General features: G+C 42.0%; 1 protein-coding gene across 1 annotated transcript in view; it reads right to left on the bottom strand.

The window, feature by feature from the left end:
- The window catches only part of LOC139928298 (membrane-associated guanylate kinase, WW and PDZ domain-containing protein 1-like), an 87,350-nt gene extending 78,947 nt beyond the window's left edge, over window positions 1-8,403 (bottom strand). Inside the window, exon 1 of the mRNA XM_071920785.2 lies at window positions 8,106-8,403. Coding sequence (XP_071776886.2) covers window positions 8,106-8,403 — 298 coding nt within the window. The remainder of the gene's footprint in view (window positions 1-8,105) is intronic.
- Window positions 8,404-18,915: the final 10,512 nt, after the last annotated feature.

Below are 18,915 nucleotides of genomic sequence, written 5' to 3'. Positions count from 1 at the left end.
TTATATATCCCCCAAAATAAGCTGCCAGTCACAGCATCTCTCAGTACATTTGAGAAAACGTTGATAGAGTGAAAGCTGTGATTTGGTGTGTATCGCTCATTCTGAGACCAATTATGCATCTTCAATGCACCAAAGATACATTTTACTCAGCCAACAATTCAAAAGAATTAAATTCAGCCCTGTCTCAATGCAATGCAATATGATGTAATTCAATATAAAGCAGTTCCATTTTCCTGGCACTATAGTTTTGCCAGGAAGAAGTACATAAAAATGGCTTCATGATAACATCCTATTTGGAATCTCATTTGTTGATAGTACAAAATGAAAGCCCGTCCCCTAAAAATAATCCTTTCAAACATGCCATTGTTTATTAATAATACCATGCTGCTATGTTTACATGTGCAATAGCTTCAGTGATGGATTTTGACCGTGCAGAGCAGTTGGCGAGTGGAGGAAGAACCGTTTGAGAGCTTTTTCATTGCACTGCTGCTAGCTGCAGGTGGAGAGGGGCAGGCAGTTCCACAGTGAGTTAGTCCTGCTACCTGTATACTTCACTGCTGCTCGGCAAGTTTTGCATATTGCCACACTTGGATCAAATTTCCGAAACCCAAAGTGGGCCTACACTTGAAATTTATATACGTATTTGGTGAGGCACGTATTTGCTCTCCGTGGGTCGTCATTCTTGACAAAACAATGGTCAGAGGAGCAGGGAAAAACAAAGGCAGAGACAAGCATATGGACTCGGAGAGAGAGAAACACGCACGGACTAAATGATACACGAGGAGTAAATGGCATTATTAGGTCCTAAAATAAAAAAAAGATATGCATGTCATATATCGGGCTTTTCCAAGCCAAGAGAGAAGCCTGCATCGATTTAGCAACTTTTGCCCGATACAAGCTGTTTGAATCGATGCAGCTGTATCTTAGACATTCAGCACAGTGCATTGATTCAAATCGGTGAATCGTTACAACCCTAATTGTGAAAACTTCTCCCTCAACATGTTATGATACAATTACATTACATGTTAATAGTTTTATATGTTTTTCAACTCTGTTAATGAATATTAAAAAAAATATAGGTTTCAGAAAAAAATGTCTGAAAGTCTGTAAGATCTTAAATTTAGTGTAATAATTGATTCATAGATTTTAAGACATAAGTTTTCTAGCTTTTGACCATATAGTCAAACTTAAAAAGAAAACTTAGAAGAAAAATAGAATTATAAATCCTAATAATTCAATTATCAAACTGCAATATAATATCTGTAAATCATTAAGGATCTCAATATTACCTTAGTCCAAAAATCATGACAATATTGTTTGCTATTGCAAACTCTTGTATTTTCACCCCATGAGGCGAGATGCTTGGGGGACCAAAATCAAGATCCTGCAGCTGAAGGCTTTCTGTGTTCTCAGTCTGAATGCCATACAAGTCTCAGAAGACCTGCATGCATTCAGCGGAGTACAGATTAGGCAGATCTTGTTTGGAACATCAAAGGAAAGCCTTTTTTTATTGGACAAAAAAAAAAGCATCTTGATGAGACACAAAGAAAAAAACATAAGAGAAATAAGAGTGTAATTTACTTCGTCAATCGTTCACAGCTATTCATAAGAACACAGCAATACCAGAGAGAATCGCATAGAGATGTGACTGTCTGAGCACAAGCTGGCTGGTCTCAAATCACCTACTCTTATTGTCCATAATTTAGTCATTCATTATGCAAATCAAACATTTCTATGGCATCTTATCATTCAGAGGTCATGATTGTTGTACTGAATGTCATAATAGGCGTATGGATTTACAATGTCACCTTTTCACACATTAATTGGGCACAACTGCAATTCATTATAGTCTAACCTGTCAATCAATATGGAAAACTGGGAATTACCATCTAAAGCATGGCCATATGGCATTATGTTAAGTATGTGGGTGAAATACATAATGTGCTCCATGCATCACTTCCATACTGCATATGCATGCATCTTATTCATTGTTAGCAATGCAAATTTTACACCTGAATGGCACGTAAATATGAAATCCAACCACTTCTCACATACTGGATGCATAAACAAACAAAAGCAGACAGCTTGGAACAATTCTGACAGCCGTTATTTTCTGGTTTCTATTTCTCTACTTCTTGCCACACATGGGCAGTCATCCTGATACCAAAGATTAGAGAATTATAATTAAGTATGATTCACCAGTTTGAGAAAAACACATGGACCAGCATACATTGTCCTTTAATGAAGCAGTTTCAACACTGAGGCAGTGGAGCAAGTCATTTCTCACGAGGTCGCAGGCTAACATTTTGATTGTGCTGCACAAATATACCTGTTATGTTTGTGCTCAGCATCCAATAAACCTTTTGTTTTAAGAAGGAGGGGTACTCCAGAGAAAGTGAGTACTCAGATAGTACAGTTAAGACTGACAAAAAAAGAGGAGAAGGAAATGTGACCAAATAGCATGAGCTGGTTTCAAACTCCTGTAATCACAATGGATAATTTATTTTGCAGACACACCAGTCCACGCATCCCCTACAAAGAAAATTGTTACCTCTAAAAAAAAAATGAATATACAACCCTGAAACATATATTTAGTGCTTCTTGCTCAAAGCCAATTTTACTGTACTATCATTGTGGTTTCGTTTTTTAAGCAAAATCATAGTTTAAGTACAAACAAATGCCTAAATGCAGAGACACAGACATAAGGGTGAATTAAATGTGTGGGATTAACATGAACAAATATAGCAGATGTAGAGCACGTAGAGTGTGAGGTGACGCAGACAGCTCTGACCTTGACACCCTGCCTCTTTTGCTGCTTTTGGTTCGCTTCATACAGTAGATAAACAGGTAAACACACATGTGAACCTCACAAGAGACTCCGGCAGCCCTAAGAGTGTAGATCAGTGTGTTTCATGTTTGTTGTTGGTAATGTAACATGGACATGGTGTGGAGCTGAACACACTGTACAGGCATGGATTTACTCTTCTTTATCGCTCGGAGCATTCCTTTCAAGCTGAGGTCATTTCTACATTTCAAGCACTTCATTACAGGAGAATATCGATGAGAAATACCCACTCTGCATTCAGACCACATTTTGAAGCTACTTCAAACCCAGCAAGCTCTCTCTGTGTGTGTGTGTGTGTGTGTGTGTGTGTGTGTGTGTGTGTGTGTGTGTGACTGAGCATCCAGGGCCAGACTAGACATCCTGGCTCCCTGTGGGGTAACACCTGTTTTCTGCACCACTGAAACAACGGACCTCTCCATCCATCTTCCAGACAAACACATGTGCAAACATACTGACACGCACGCATGCACACGCACGCACACGCACACACACACACACACACTACACTTCCAGTCCACATAATGACATAGAAAGGTACTGAAAAGGTGGAGAGAAATAGAAGATAGCTATGCACTACTTTGTTGGAAAAATAAATAAAAAACCTGCAGTATTAGGCTTGAATTATAACATGACATCCAAACACAGCAAAAAAAATAAAAGAGCAATATAGATGGCCAATTCTGATATATTTGATGTATTTATTTGGTAATGAGTCTAGCGCTTTTTGAGTTAGGTTGGAATTTGTGAATGGCCTTATTTATATAACCACAGCTGAAGCCTGACATCCACTTTTACCCCTCCGGCCTCCATTCCATTCCAACCTCATTCTCACAACACCTGAGGCAGAATCTCTGAATTACGCCGCCCTTTGTGCAAGCTTAAATAACACAAGCTGCTTGTGTCTGGTGGTGCTGCCCTACTCTCGCTGCTGTGCTGCCACAGCTAAGAGCAATGTTAGGCAGTCAGCCCATATTTCACTAAGGCCAGAAAGAAACTTAAAACACACATGCACACACAGGCACACACAGCTATTCTGACGATTCCTTTGAAGATGGGTTAGAGTGACCTTTTTTTTTTTAAAGACCTCCTACTTATTAGAGTTTCGCACACTTTCAAATTCTGGGTCTGTGACGTTCTATTGTTTGTGGATAAGAGCAGGCTTATATAGGCTGAACATTGGGGACATCTGAGAGGCCTGTTGGCTGCTGGAGAGAGACTGCACAGAAGGGGACGGAGGCTGAGGAAGGGTTGGGAAAAAGCAGGCAGTACAGAGAGGAGGAGGAGAGCTAGCTGTGGGATTCATGTCACAAGCCTTTGACAAGCCTTTCAGGGATATACTTACACAGTCGGCTGCACTTAATCAAGACTGACAAAGTCTTCATAGTTAAGAAAATATAAGTGGGACTTAACTTGCATTCCTAGATGAGCACATCATAGAAAAGATCTATGCCTGAAAAGCTCTCGCATCCCCTGGATGTGTGTAAGCCTTCTTAGCCAAGCGCTATAATCAGAGACATGCTTTCAGTGGCAGAAGTTAGTTCTGTCTTTACGTAACTGAATCAGCTTTCATATGTGCAATCAAAGATAGTGCCAGAAATGAAAGAAATATGAAGAAATGTGCATCTCGAATAGCATTTCCAGGTCTAAAGTGGGACAGTTTTGTGATACCGTATTGATTCCCCGAAGGAAAAATGTATCTTTTCCTCCCTCCACAGTGAGGTCAGAGGTCAGGCTCAGCTACAGAGCAGCAGGAGCTAGTAGGGGTTCAGTGTCTTGCTCAAGGACACTTCAGCAGGACAGATGCTCCCTGTCACAAGGTTTTGAACCCAGGACTGAATCCAGTTAGACCTCTAATCACTATCCCACCCTGCTGCCGAGGGGTGAGTGGGGCGACGGGAGAAAGCAAGAGGGTGCGGGGGCCTGACAGGAGGGGTGCAGCAGCAGAGAGTTGGACACTTTTTGGGTTACAGGGGCTTATGAGATGATTCAGTGGGGCGTACCAGTAGCCTCCTGGCCCCACTTCTCAGGAATGTCTGGCATCCATCCCGCCCAGCAGGCAGTCCCGATCCCCCTGGGCTGTGTTCAAGTTGGGGGGGCTGAGCTCTAGGTGTCCGAGGCCCAGTAGTCCTTGAGAGCGGACAGACACCTGGCCAACCACCCACCCAGGATCCAGGTCACCCTAAGTCCCAGACTTTAGGTATGGCTGCTGGAGGGGGCTGGTGGTTTAAGAGTAGGGTAAACAACTGAACTGCCAAGAGGAATTTCAAGTTGTAAAACAGAGAAACACAAACACTGTTTTGTTCTAACCTGTATCTTGATTTTGTATTACTTGTGTACAAAGTATTTCAGATGAAAAGGCACAAAATTAGGACTGATTTAATGTAAGATTTAACCAATAATCGTCAATCTAATAACTGATATGGCTTGATGCACAACTTTGCTTTACTAAATATACAGGCATGCCACCATTATCAAGTGCTGTGTCATTGAAATCCTGGCAGGACAAGACACTGCTGATAAAAACCTTTCACCTGCGAGCCGGCTTCAACTGACATTAAGAGATAAGAGCTTTGCTGCTGGGTCAAAGTCCTTATATCCCCTTTTCAGCATTGCATAGCTGAATAATAAATACTGTCTCCATGTACTTTAACCTGAACATTATGCCATACTATAAATCTCTTTGTTATTCACCTGGGCCTCTGGAAACAAAGCATGATTTATATAAATAAATATAAAGTTTCTATAGCTCGTTGAAGAGGAAAGAAAGAGGATAAAGTTGCACAATCACTGAGTATATTTGCCTTTATTGTGTACTTTGTGTGTATATGTATTTTGGCGTGAATAATTTAACTATTGAGCTATTCACTTTTTGTACACCAGGCCTATGCAATTAGAACAAAATGCCTATAGGCATTATAGTTGAATCAGTAGACGTCAGATGTGTAAACATGTGAATTCTGTTTTCTGAGTATTGAGCATTTTATTCTCTATTCCACAGCCCTGATATGACCTGGCAGCATTAATGCAGCAATATTTCTGCACAACGGTTTGATGTTTATGGAAACCACTGAACCCGTTACATTCTCACAGCTCATTCACTCCTGCCCAATTTGAAGTGTTGTTTGCACAAAGCTTAACAAAAAGCCCGAGTTAACACAATAGCACACACTCAAGTCAAGCACACACACACACACACACACACACACACACACCACAGTCACAGAGTCAACGCCACAGGAGTCGCAGTGTAATATTCCACCTTCTCCACAGGAATGCTCAGGCTTCGTTCAGGGGGCTCGACGCTGCATTCCAGAGAGAGAGAGCAACACACCTGCGGGGCCTCAGTCTACCACAGCAATGACCTGCCTACCTGCTCACACTGATAGAGTTTCCCCCTGCTGAGCTGATCGGGCCCTGTAATAAGACCCACAGCCCTTTGGAGAGGAAGGGAGAGAGATCCGATCCGCCCCGACAGCCTGTCACCTGGTCTGGGACTGGACCGCCCTTCCCCCTGGGGGGCCGGTTCTGCATGGGAGCCCAACAGGTTGAAGCACAATGGAGGTCTTGTGAGCTAGAGAGCTACTCAGGTAGTCAAAGAATACCCCCCCCCCCCCCCCTTTAATTAGAGTCAAGGGGAATCTGCTGACTCATGCAAGAGACGGATGGCAAAGGCATGAAGGGGGCTCAGGATTTTCTTCATGCTTACAGTCTGACAAATTGCTTTTATCTTTGCCTCGGATGATCCGCTGCCTTCACATCTAAACATGCATTGTGAAGCGGAGTTAAGAAGCAGTTAAGAAGTGTTTTCCTAAGAGTTCAAAACAGTTTCAAATTTGTTTAGAAATATGAAATATTTACCATGGTGCTATTATAGCAGTACAGGCCTAGTGTGATCATATGTCAAATAAACGGCGGCCAAACGTCCGTTCTGCACTCACAAGGCAAGCTTAGTGCTGAGCTCCTGTCCCAGTGTGAGACGGGTCAGGACTTTAGCCTGAGAGGCCAAGCATTCACTGTGGAGCCACTAATGGACATACAGTACATCACTGAGGCAATAACGCTGCACCAAAACTAACCCTCTGTTATATAACACAGTTAATGATTTTCCCAGAGAGGCACTCTTAGCTCTGTCAATGCGCACAATGTGTGTCCACAATGTGTATGTGTGTGTGTGTGTGTGTGTGTGTGTGTGTGTGTGTGTGTGTGTGTGTGTGTTGTGTGAACCAGCATGGAAAGCTGATGGCAGACAGAATGCTGTTTCTGGTAGTTGAAGTGAAATACACCTAGCTTATGCCTTTTGAAATGAGAGCTAAAACCTTGAGTTGTCCCAGTGTTAACTGCTCACGCAGGACCACATAACATCCTGACTCAGCTGGGATGGATAACAACAAAAACACCAAGTCATGCAAAGTAAACTTGAGACACTGACAAAAAGCAGAGGTTACAATCAGTGGCTGCATCCCTCTCCCTCCAGCTGTCTCCCAGACAGATGCGCAGCAGACCGTGGGCAATGGGTCAAGCTCATCTAACAGGCAGTGAGCACTTCCAGAAATAACCCCAGCTGCCCATGAGTGGTGTGTCTCTCTCACAAGCATGATTGCATCCATCACTTTGTTGAGGGGTTCGCAAAAAACACGCCTTTCACTTAGACAATAACATGCTCTCTTTCACCACGAAGCACTGTGAAACTGTCACTGCAAACTGAACCACCGTTTGGGATTCTACCTGCAGTGGGAGTTAAACAACGAAACTCATGAGGTGGCTTTATCCTAAGAGTCTTTAGGAAGAGGGCCAAGCATCAAAAGTTTGTGATTTTGCTCCATTCACATGTGGGAGCAGCACACTGGCTCTGGTCAGTGCATCTTGTGAATGAAGCGGCCTACAGCTGAGGCTGTGGAGCTGCAGTCGCTCTAAGTGGCCTAATCTCTGACCCTGCAGGTCTGGCCCAGTGTGGCTTTGGCAACCTCAGACAAACGGGGGCAGGATGACTGTCAGGGCAGCTTCATGTCAAGCCATGATCCCATGCTGCTGGAAACGAGATGACCAGCGAGAGCCACATTCCTCTGCCCTACTTTACATGCATGTAGTTCACCATTTCACTGTGTGCTTAAGATGCTGTGCCACATGGCAATTATAAAATAACTTCCTCTGGGCTTTCACCTCTCCTTTGTGTGTGTGTGTGTGTGTGTGTGTGTGTGGTGACTTGACTTTTATCTGAGTTTCTTTCATCAGCACCTTGATCTGTATTTCATTCACTTACCTTGACGGACAGTTTTCAACCTGATGGGACCCTTGCAACTCTTAATCACAGTCAATATGTCATAGAGTGGCAATCCAGACACGGACAGCCCCTCAACTTCCAAGAGCAATTCCCTTTCATGGAGTTTACCCCTCTGGTAAACCACAGCATCCTCTCTAACTTGTCCAATGTATGGAAACTCTCCCTTCTCAGCTCCCCCGCACAGCTCCGCATTCAGCTCCCCACGGGCGTCCCGGATAATTGCGCACTCGTTCACTTTGGTGATCCAGTGGTTCTTCTTCTGGATGACTTTTGACATGATGACTTACACCCAAACCAAACCCGTTAGTCCCGCGGAATGGTACAAAAATCAGCCAATGCATAGCACACAGATAGTCCCAGAACACAGACAACTTCAGGTTGCTTGGACATCACTCCAAGTTGGAATATTTTCACCCTTCTTCTAAACCAAGGCATACTTTCCCGAAGTCGCAGATGTAAATATCCCATTGGATCAAAATCCCGATTGTTGTTGTTTCTGTTGTTGTTCCCACATCTTCTTTAATAACACGCACGCTATCAGAGGGCAGAGGATCTAATCCGCTCTCTGATTGCCCGCTTTACTTTCACCAAAGCAAAGACCCGGCTCTTCTTCTCTTTAATCTCCTTGTTTTGATTCCTCTATCGGCTCTCTTCCTCTTTTAACTTTATATGAGCAGAAACTGTTACCTTTACCTACCCAGTTAAGTAGGCTGAGCTTTTCACACAACCAGCGGCGCCTTTAAGCAGGTAACATGACAAGTTCATCCTATTTGTTCCTGCGCTGGGAATGGAGAAATAGTATAGGGGGACGCATGCGTCCAACTGCTACTCTACGAGGGGAAATCCTACCCGACCCTCCACCTACTGGGTCCTAAAGCCCCTCCCGGCCTCTGCCTGCCTGCCTGCCTGCCTGCCTGCCTTTCTGCCCACACGCGTTTCCAACCGGATTACAGCGATCTCCACATCTAATCCCCCTCAGGCGCTTTGCTCTTTATTCATAAATAATGGCACAAAGGGACTTTGACACACCGTGTATAGGCTCTACACAAGTGTTAAAGTGTGAAAGTTAAATGCAGGTCTTAATGACAGTAGGTTTATAACTGACAGGTTGTCGGTTCAAATCCCAAACCAGCAGGTCAATTCTAGGAGGGGGAAAGTGGATGATTTATTTTCATGTAGTTTTCAATTTTAATCTCAATTTCAGTATGGTTTTAGTTACTTTTCAGTCTGAGTTTCAGTTTGAGTTTCAGTTCAGTTTTTCTTTTATTATGTATTTGTTTATTTGAATGTGGCAACAAATGTTTAGTTTTAGTTTTGTCTTATTTTAGTTTCAGTTTTTTTTTTTTGTGTTTTTGGTAGGGATGGTAGCCTATATTTTAATGATAGAAGTTCAGGTATTTAGTATAGGAACAGGTATTGTGTAATACGAACAATAAATCAGAAAGTCGTAAAAATATAATGAAAAATATTTGCATTACTTTTTCAATACATCCTCAGCTAACTTAAAGTTGGGACCACTTCTAAATTCTCCACCCAAAATATATTCTCCTTTTTATCCTGCACATAAACGAACACAAACACTAAAACCATTTCACTTACATTTTTATTTTATTATTTTTGAGTTTTATAAGTAGGCTAGACAATAGTTTCAGTTCAGTTTTAGTTTCTGTCTCGTTTTTATTTTCATTTAAGTTTACAACAGTGTTTAATCTTTAAATCAGTGTTACTCCTAGTTTCATTTTAGTTTTAGTTTCAGTTTACAATGATAACCTTGCCCAGTTGCACAGAGTCCAACAGCAGAGGACTGTGGCTGTACAGGACAGTCCCCCTGGTGGGAGTGTGTGTAACTGTGTGAGTGAGGAGGACATTGCTGGAAAGAGTAGATATGTGCTAGGTCACCTTTCTCTGAATAAATCCAAACACATGCAAGTATGAATTTAAAAAGAAAGGGTTTTCCATATATAACTTTTACCAGTCACCAGTATCACTTCTCCCTGTAAACTCCCTGCTGTGAACCACTTGGACTTTATGATGGTGTGCCAGCATGAACTCAGCAGGGATGAAGCAGATCAGTCTCCGGGCCGCGTGTCGCCTCCTACCTGATTAATCTGAGGGAGTCACCCAGAGCGACTCAGAGGGCAAGTCATGCCCTCTGACTCCCCCCCCCCCCCCTCCCTCCCACAGAGGATTAGAGACACACACACCGACCTCTGACCTTTTGGCTCATCTTTACTCAACAGAAGAGATATGTAAATTCCTGTGCCATTTGTTGACAAGGGAACCTAAACAGCCTTGTTGTTTTCATACTGTTTATCCATTTGACGTGGACAGGGCTAATTTCTGGGTAATTAACCTGTGGTTTGACCTGGCTGTGAAATTTCAGGTCATTAAACTCCTGCTTTTTTCTCCCTTTTTTCCTCTCATAATAGGAAGGGAGAGTTGCAACTCTTACATTTAAAATGATTAATTCGTACTATAATTAGATTAAAAACACTGAATTATTTCTCCTCTGGGTTGGGAGTGGGACTATATTGACCTACATTTTTAAAGATTTGTTCAATATGCACAATAATACAGATTTGATTTTCATGTTTTCACCTCAATTGAAGGATTAAATTCTCCCCTGTGTGGTTTGAGAAAATTCTCTGACCTCTATGAAACCCTTTCAACACCCACTGGATAAATGCATTGCCATCAAGCTAAAAACAATGCGTCTTTTCTTAGCTCCTGAATAGCTGACATTTCAGAGATGTGAGGTTTTCACCCGACGGCGACGAAAAAACATGTTTGACATTAGACAGAAAAATGAATCATTGTTAACAGCTGACGATAACATTATCTTATAACATTACTCATATTTGGGGAGTCTACCGTTTGGAGTGAGTGAGATGGGATCAGGTGAGAAACACATGGCACTGTGGGAAAAAAAAAAAAATCTCTGTGTGTTTCCTGCCTGTTGAGATAAAGTACAGTAACTGGCACTCTACCACAGGCTGCGAGGGCAGTGGCCTGAATAGCATTGTATGAAAGGGAGCTTTCCATCCCATTTCATCTCAATGTTGAGTGCTGGGAGTGTGCATGGTGACTCAACTGTGGGACCGGAGCCTATCGCACTTTTATCTCTGCTGCTTGTCTTGCTTACGGATGGCATTGGTCTCAAAAGGCCTTGAATAGGGCTGCCATGCTCTAGTTTTTATTGTATAGCCTGTATTCATTTGATTCATGCTTATCTCTTTAAAATGTCTTCTACGCCTGTGTCATGTGTGCATCCATATCTGTAAACACTACAACATGCATGACATTCAAAACGCACTGAAGATCCCACAACATAACACATTGTCATCTCTTGTTTTCTCTGTTCTGCCAGTCACATGTCACATGACATTCTGATGGGGGGGGAAAGTTTGCCGCTAACCGCTGCCGGCCACAACGCGTCACACACATCTAGGGCAGTGATGCGCTCTGACTGGTAAGGTGAACACTGTTTCCCACACAACTGCTCCGTGAGCGAATCGCCATCTGCAAAACTCCGGCTCAATCTGAACTCAAATCCATACACAGGCTTTATCTGTATAATGGCACCGTTTAAATGGATGGAGTGTTGTCTTTGTGGTAAGGGCATTAGAGTAAATTATCGTGCTTTGAGGTGACTGTCTGCTAGGCCCAGATAACATAATGGAGGCCCTCTTTTTGACAGAGCTCAACTAGCGTGACGCTCCACTCATTATTCATTGTTGCCTGTAAGTGGAGAACTGTTCCTTTTAGAGACTTTAAACAAGATTAAGCAATTTGGACAAACTGTTTTAATAAGAATAGAAAGTAAACAGTAACACGCTGTTTACCCAGTCAGTTTGTTAAGAATAATGAGAAAAGCATGACTCTGAGTGGTACATAAAGGCCAGCCTGCAGCAAAGACTGTTGAAATAATGAATGCAAACCCCTCCAGTATTGTGTAAGAGAGTCTGTGTTTAGTTTTATGAGTGACAGTAATTGGGTGTCCAAACCTCTGGAATGCCATGCATCCACAATCAATGCAGAGTGATTAAATATTAACCAGCGAGTCAAACATCGTATCGATCTGTCGTGGCGGCTGGGGGATAAAGGAATACGGCATCAAAGCTCTCCCCGGTGACAACAAAGTAACAGAGAGACCACACTGGGACAGCTTAAGGTATTTAGTTAAATCCCACCATTCACTTCTAAAAACAATCTCTATTCTCTCACTTTTATAGAGGTTTATTCATTGTCAGTCTGTATTTATTTTATACTTCATGAATCTGAACGTACAGTCTATGATCTGAACACAACGCACAGACAGAAAACTGAGAGTCAGACCTTCCTGACTTTCCACTGTAAAGTACAGCAGGTCTGCAGTGTGTGTCGGGCATGCTGATGTCTGTTCAGTTGGTCTCCCTCTTCTGCATGTGAGAGAGATTAGTGAACAGCTGGTCAGTGGTGTTTAGCAAGATTTATTTCTGTTCTTCGTGAAAAAAGCACACAACATGCCCTGACTGCGCATTGCACACTGCTTGTGTTATCAATTGCATTTGCCAGTACATACCATTTGCCATACACCTGATGGGTGTATCAGGTAAAGTGTGTTGATACGTGTGTTATCATTTCATGAAAAAAATTGGATCCAGAAAGTCTGAGAAGGCCGAGGCAGGCAGAACAACTTCAAGGTGTGATGTACAAAGTGTATTCATTTAACAGAAAGATTAATTCAATGCCACTTTGTAATTCAGAGAAACATCTGAGGGGCATGATGTTTGTGTGCTGTGAAATAATGAGAAACAGCATCATATACACCTGTGAGAAATCAGATGGCTCGAGGGTTTGTTAAATAATGCAGAAGTTACCAGCTGAATTCTCATATTCCAGATGTCTCATAGGATACAAGGTTCAAATCTTTTCTTTTAGAGAAACCTGTTATAGATGCAGCGGCTGCGGTTGCATTTTAATGAGAACAGTCTTCCCTTTCGGTGTATAGGCGATGCAGGCATGAATAGGAGTTGCTCATATAAAGAAGCCATAGTGGCAACATTTCATAAAAGAATTATTAAAACAAAAATTGTTAAAATAAAAATCCTTCTTGAGGAGTTTAAAGTGGTGAGCCTGATCTGACAAAATGTCTGCCTGTTAAGAGAAGACCAATAAGAGGGGGGATGGAGGGAGAGAGAGAGAGAGAGAGAGAGAGAGAGAGAGAGATTACAGAGATGAAGGCAGAGATGGAGACAAAGACCGACAGCATCAGGTCGACAGAACAACAGAAGCGGAGAGCCGAGTGTGAGGAGTCAGACGCCGCATACGATGATGATTCTGACCGCTGATTAAAAATTGGGGCATTAGCGAGCTTGTAAGAGATAGGAAGTGAGGGAGGGGGAGGCACGCGATGACAAAGCGACAGGAGTTTTCATGCGGTTGGATGCTGTACACACTGGCCCTCCAACCCCCTTCGCTTACGTAAGACACACGCTTGGCTGCGGGCGCAGAAAACCAGGCCTGTCCCCGTGCATCCAGCCTTCCCCTTCACTGCTTCTTCACCATGCAGCGCACAAGAGGAGCAGACAGTGAGCAATATTGAATTATTCAGGGATAGAGAACATGGCAGCAATGGAAAGACTAAGGTTTTGTTGACTATAATCTGGAGCCAACCTACCAGAATTTGCAGAAGGCTAAGTTGGTTACTGAAGTATTTTCCCCATGGTGTCACAAGATCTGAGTCTTTCTGTGCGCTGTTTGGCCGCAGTCCCATTTGTTGTGATACTGTTAATTAATTTGATTGTAGCAACTGTAGGTGCATTTTCTGTTTTTCTTTTTAATCTTTTGTGTCGTTCATATGCATATGGGCATGTGCACACACACACACACACACACACACACACACACACACACACACACAAGCAAAACCACACTAACACACACACGCACAAAGCCCACCCTGATGTATTTTATTACCAGCCACGAGGCTCACATCACCCGCAGACCTCATGCTCGGTTTAAAAATATTTCACCAATCAACATATTTTTTCTCTTTCTTCCTCTTCCCACTTCTTCCACTTCTGACTCACAGTTCCAAGTAAAACAACACTGTTTCTGGAGCTCCTTGTTATGCCTAGAGATTCAATTCACCCAGTAAAAAGAACATAAAGTCTCTCCGCAAATTATGAGTGTTGTTCTCTTTAGCAGGAGCCTCCCAGGGGCCGGAGGATCTTTGATGTGAACTTATTTAACACTCACACAAAGCTTCATGTTTAACAACTGAAATATAATAATTGAACGCCACACAACACATCTAACCATTGAAATCATGTTATTAATCACTATGACACTCATTGTCTTAGATAAATCCCAGAATCTAGCTTACCTACCACTCATTAACACTAAATAAAAAACATCTGTTGCAAATGCTGTGAATTTCTCCATGCTGTAAACATTGAGATCACACTCAGCATCTCAGAATTATTTGGACCAGAGACGCTTCTATTTTTCCCCACTCTGTGTATGTGGGAGTGTTTGGGTTGTTTGCTTTGCAGATGGTTGTTTTGTCTCCAGAACACTTTCAGAGCTCCTCTGGGATCAAAGGTCAACCCGACCCTGGATACTGCAGCATATTAATGTATGCTAATGAGCAGTGGTGTGCAATAATGATACAGTAATGAACCACACTCCCACAATTCATATTTTAATCTCTTATCTGTGAAACCCCATGGGGTGTGAATGACAAATGAGGGACGTTTTTGCCTTTAAGGCATCCTCCCTCCACCTGACAAGGCTGTCAATCTAATAACTGAAGGTAGGTTTGTACTGTATATGGGACAGGGAGGTATATGAAAGATTTTTGAGCTAGAATATAGAAAAAGGGAAAAGACAAGATAATCTGATTGACAGGAATGTAGAGATACCTCTACTGACTTCCAAGACTTCAAAAATTGTGCAAGTTCACTAAAATTGCTTTATTCATGATTCATAATATGATTAAAAGATCTAAGGGGTTTCAATGTGTTAAAATATGTAATAACTTTGTCATATGTCATTTCAACTTACATTATTTCACCCATTTTAAAAACAGAATGATTGGCAAACAGGATCCAAAAACCCCATTCATTTTGACCCTTGGCCAAAGCCCCAAAATGATGACAATGCTTGCGAGGACAACAATTATAAGTAGTGGGTAGTTAGCATGAGCAGCGATAGCCACCATGGCCAAACAGACAAAGAAAACACCAGTACAGTACCTACAGAAACTCAAACTTCACCAACAGAAAATCAAAGGAAAAAGAAACAGGTTAAAACACTCAGAGGAAGGCAAGCGTGTTAAAAAGCAAAGTGAAATGAACATCAGTTTTGCATTTCCAAGATGAAAAGCAGTCAAAGATGAGAAGGGACTGATGAAAGATGCAGATGTGTCTCTTTTTATTTTGGACTAGTAAGTTTCACTATCATTTATTAGTCTGACTCTACACTGAGTGTCTTTTTTATTATGTTGGGCTAGTGCCAACATTGAGTTGCAGTTTATTAGATTAGATTAGATCGTACAACTCTAACATTCAGAGAGACATTTTATTATCCTTAGTCAAATGTCTATTATGTAATGTAGTTGATCTAATGTTGTAAACAATGTGCCTCTTATATAGGTCAATCATAGGGGTCTGAAATATAGAAGTTGAGAAGTGACATAATTCAACTGAAATCATGAAATAGAATTGCAATTTCAATTCCCATATATGAGAGCATAATAAAATTAAAATGAAATAATCTGAATTTAATTTTCATTCGCATGTTGGAAAATGCATTATTACTGCCAAAATGAAAATGAAAATGAAAACTCCATTGACATTTAGTTTTCCATGCACTCCTCTGAATGTTCACATTTGCAATTTAATTTCCTTATTGTGGTCGTTCCATACTGAAAAGCCTCTAAATCTAGCAACAAAGTCACCATGTTGGCAACAGTGGGAGCTGCTGTCAGTCCAGTGATGGCTGCTGGGAAACGCAGTGCAAAAAAACAAAGCAATGAACCCTTATCACCAAGGGTGTCGCCAAAATCAAGAAAAGCAAGAATACCATGGATTATCACGTTAAGAATATACATATGGTCACTAAGAGGAGACAGAGGGCAATAATAGAAGTGATACCATGATAGTGTGAGACATTTCCCTGATCTCCCTTCAGGGATGAGTCAGGCCTTCACTCTGAGCCCTTTAGAGAGGATGTTTGCTGGATGAGAGGATATGGAAGCTTGTTGTCCAGGAAGTCGCAAAGCCAAGCAATTAGAGGAGAGTGCATTTTTTTGCATGGGGATATCCTGTGCACACAATCCTGTCATGTGACCAAGGTAACCACAACAACCTTGAGAAGCTCGACTCTCGAAAGATACAATGGTGCTGACAGATATTAGCTTTGTTCTTCACTGCCGCAGAGATGCACAGAGCAGATTTAACGACTACTGGCTTGAATGCATTTATTTCAACAGGAGGAAAGAGGATGGATGTATCCCCAGGGAAGACCTATAAACTCCTATGGAGCTTCCACATGGAGGCATCTTTCAAAGTATGAGATGTCTTTCATATGAATGGTGTGCTGTCAGTGTTTTAGAGCCCTCAATTCATGTCATGAACAGATGATACAGAACATGAGAACTAAACAACGGCTATCTAACTGATTTCTGTATAATTTGCATTGAGCATTTATTCATTAGCTGGACCCAGCATTCATATCGTACCAGCATTGGCCTACAGAGGGCACTGACAATGCAAAATATAATGTTAAGATATAGACTCTGTGGTTGGATCTGGAAGGCCACATTAGGACGTCAACCCTTTTGGAAACATGTGCTGTAACCTTACTCTTTAGCAATATGCTTGCTTTAGTAAAATCAGCTACAGAGAGCAACACTGAGGTACCAAGACACTGGATATAGGCATATTTCGGCCCATTGCCAATATGTTTCTGTTTCTGTATAGTAAGCATTGCATGTATTTGGAAGGATGGCTCTATTCAACAAAGCAACAAGCTTTTAATTGCTGGATCTTTCTATAAGCCATGGGATGTGTTCACACGGCTGGCAGCCCGACTGGCCTCGTTTTTGATATTAGCAAAGACTTTGAAGTACAAAACAGTTGGCTTCACACAGCTTTGTACAAGGCCTTTGCTCTCTCTCTCTTTATTTAATAATTTTGGTTCCAAAGTCACTGCCGTGTGTCTTTTTATATCAGCTGGCTGCTGTTGATATCATCATCTTGTGATGCTGTGCACAGAGCCATAAAGAGCGCCGCACACACACACACACACACACACACTCACTTACTTATGCTATTGCCCATGCACAACACACAGACACGCACACACACACACGCAAATGAAGAAAAATCTGACACTCATATTTCTTATTTAATGCAAAATATCCATTTCACAAATATCATTAACCCTAATGGATCACCACTACACTAGTCTTTCTATGGAGCAAGAACCACAACTTAGTGTCTGGATACAGATGTATGCGTTGCACTGGGGGACTGTATAAATGAATAGGAAATGAAGTGGCTTGTCAACAAGATGTATGAGGCTAACGAATACCCATCAGAGCTGCTTAATAGTAATAAGCCTATCCACAGGTTTATCCAGGGCATGGACACACAGCATTACTGTGCAACTGTGGGCCTGCTGTTATGAAATATTCATGGGCCCAGGAGATGGACTGGGACACTTTGTCGTGTCGCAAACACTAAGTAGAAAAACAAGATTAGTTGCCATGGCTTCTTGTGTTTTCACCAGATGTTCTCCCTCTGTCTTTATAGAGCACCTGTTCTGCTTCACTAATGGAGTCCCTGGGAATCTAACTGGAGTGGCTCGACACAAACCAGCTATTTTACTGTGTTATCTTTACTAGGTAGGCCAAAGATTACATGCATACTGCTCACGCTGCCTAATGAAACTTGGCTAATAGATAAACTTAGGAATGAGTCACCAGGTATGGATCAGTTTTCACAAATTCCCTACAGTTCGTCCTATTTGCCCAAATACCTGATATTAAATCTCCTTATTTTTCTGTGCTACTAGTCAGGCAGGATTGACCTCGAACAAGGGAGACACCTGTAGTTGTTGCTGTAGTAAATTGGATTCATTGCCTAACAGTGTTTTGCCAGCTGGGTCACACACACACACACACACACACACACACACACACACACACACTCTGTTTCTTGTCTGTCTGAGGTGTGGAAAGCCTGACTGTAAGTAATCATGTAATAGTAGTAATGTAGTAATGCCTAGTCACCCGGTACAGAATTTCAAGATACAGTAGGTGAATAATTTTGATTCTCACTCCCACTCCCTCCTACACACACACACTCCCACACACACACACACACACACACACACACACATACTCCCGCACTCCACAAACACAATCTCTACCCTCGGCTTTGCATTGAATTAGGGTACAGGCTGACTCCCTCAGGTGAAGTCTCAGTCTGCTCACAACACAAAGCTTCATCTGCGGTCTGTGGTGTTTAGGAAAGGCTGATGGGTTTTTTAGTCCAATACTGCCCCTTGTTGGCCGAGAAAGGTACAGCATGTTTACTCCAGACAAGGTACAGTACAAAGTGAGGGAAAAATTAAAACACTGATTTACTAATACATTGTATCAGCCTACAAATACATCAATTATTGTCATCATATACAGTGTCTGTGAGGTCTTTTATGGATATTATATGTCATACACTATGCTGAATTTTGCTAATTACAATGTGACCATTAATTCCATTTAGCATTATAACAAAAAAAC

The sequence above is a fragment of the Centroberyx gerrardi genome, chromosome 14 (assembly GCF_048128805.1).
Source record: "Centroberyx gerrardi isolate f3 chromosome 14, fCenGer3.hap1.cur.20231027, whole genome shotgun sequence".
Lineage (NCBI taxonomy): Eukaryota > Metazoa > Chordata > Actinopteri > Beryciformes > Berycidae > Centroberyx > Centroberyx gerrardi.
The sequence above is the reverse complement of the archived record's forward strand: the minus strand, read 5'-3'. Positions and strand labels throughout refer to the sequence as shown.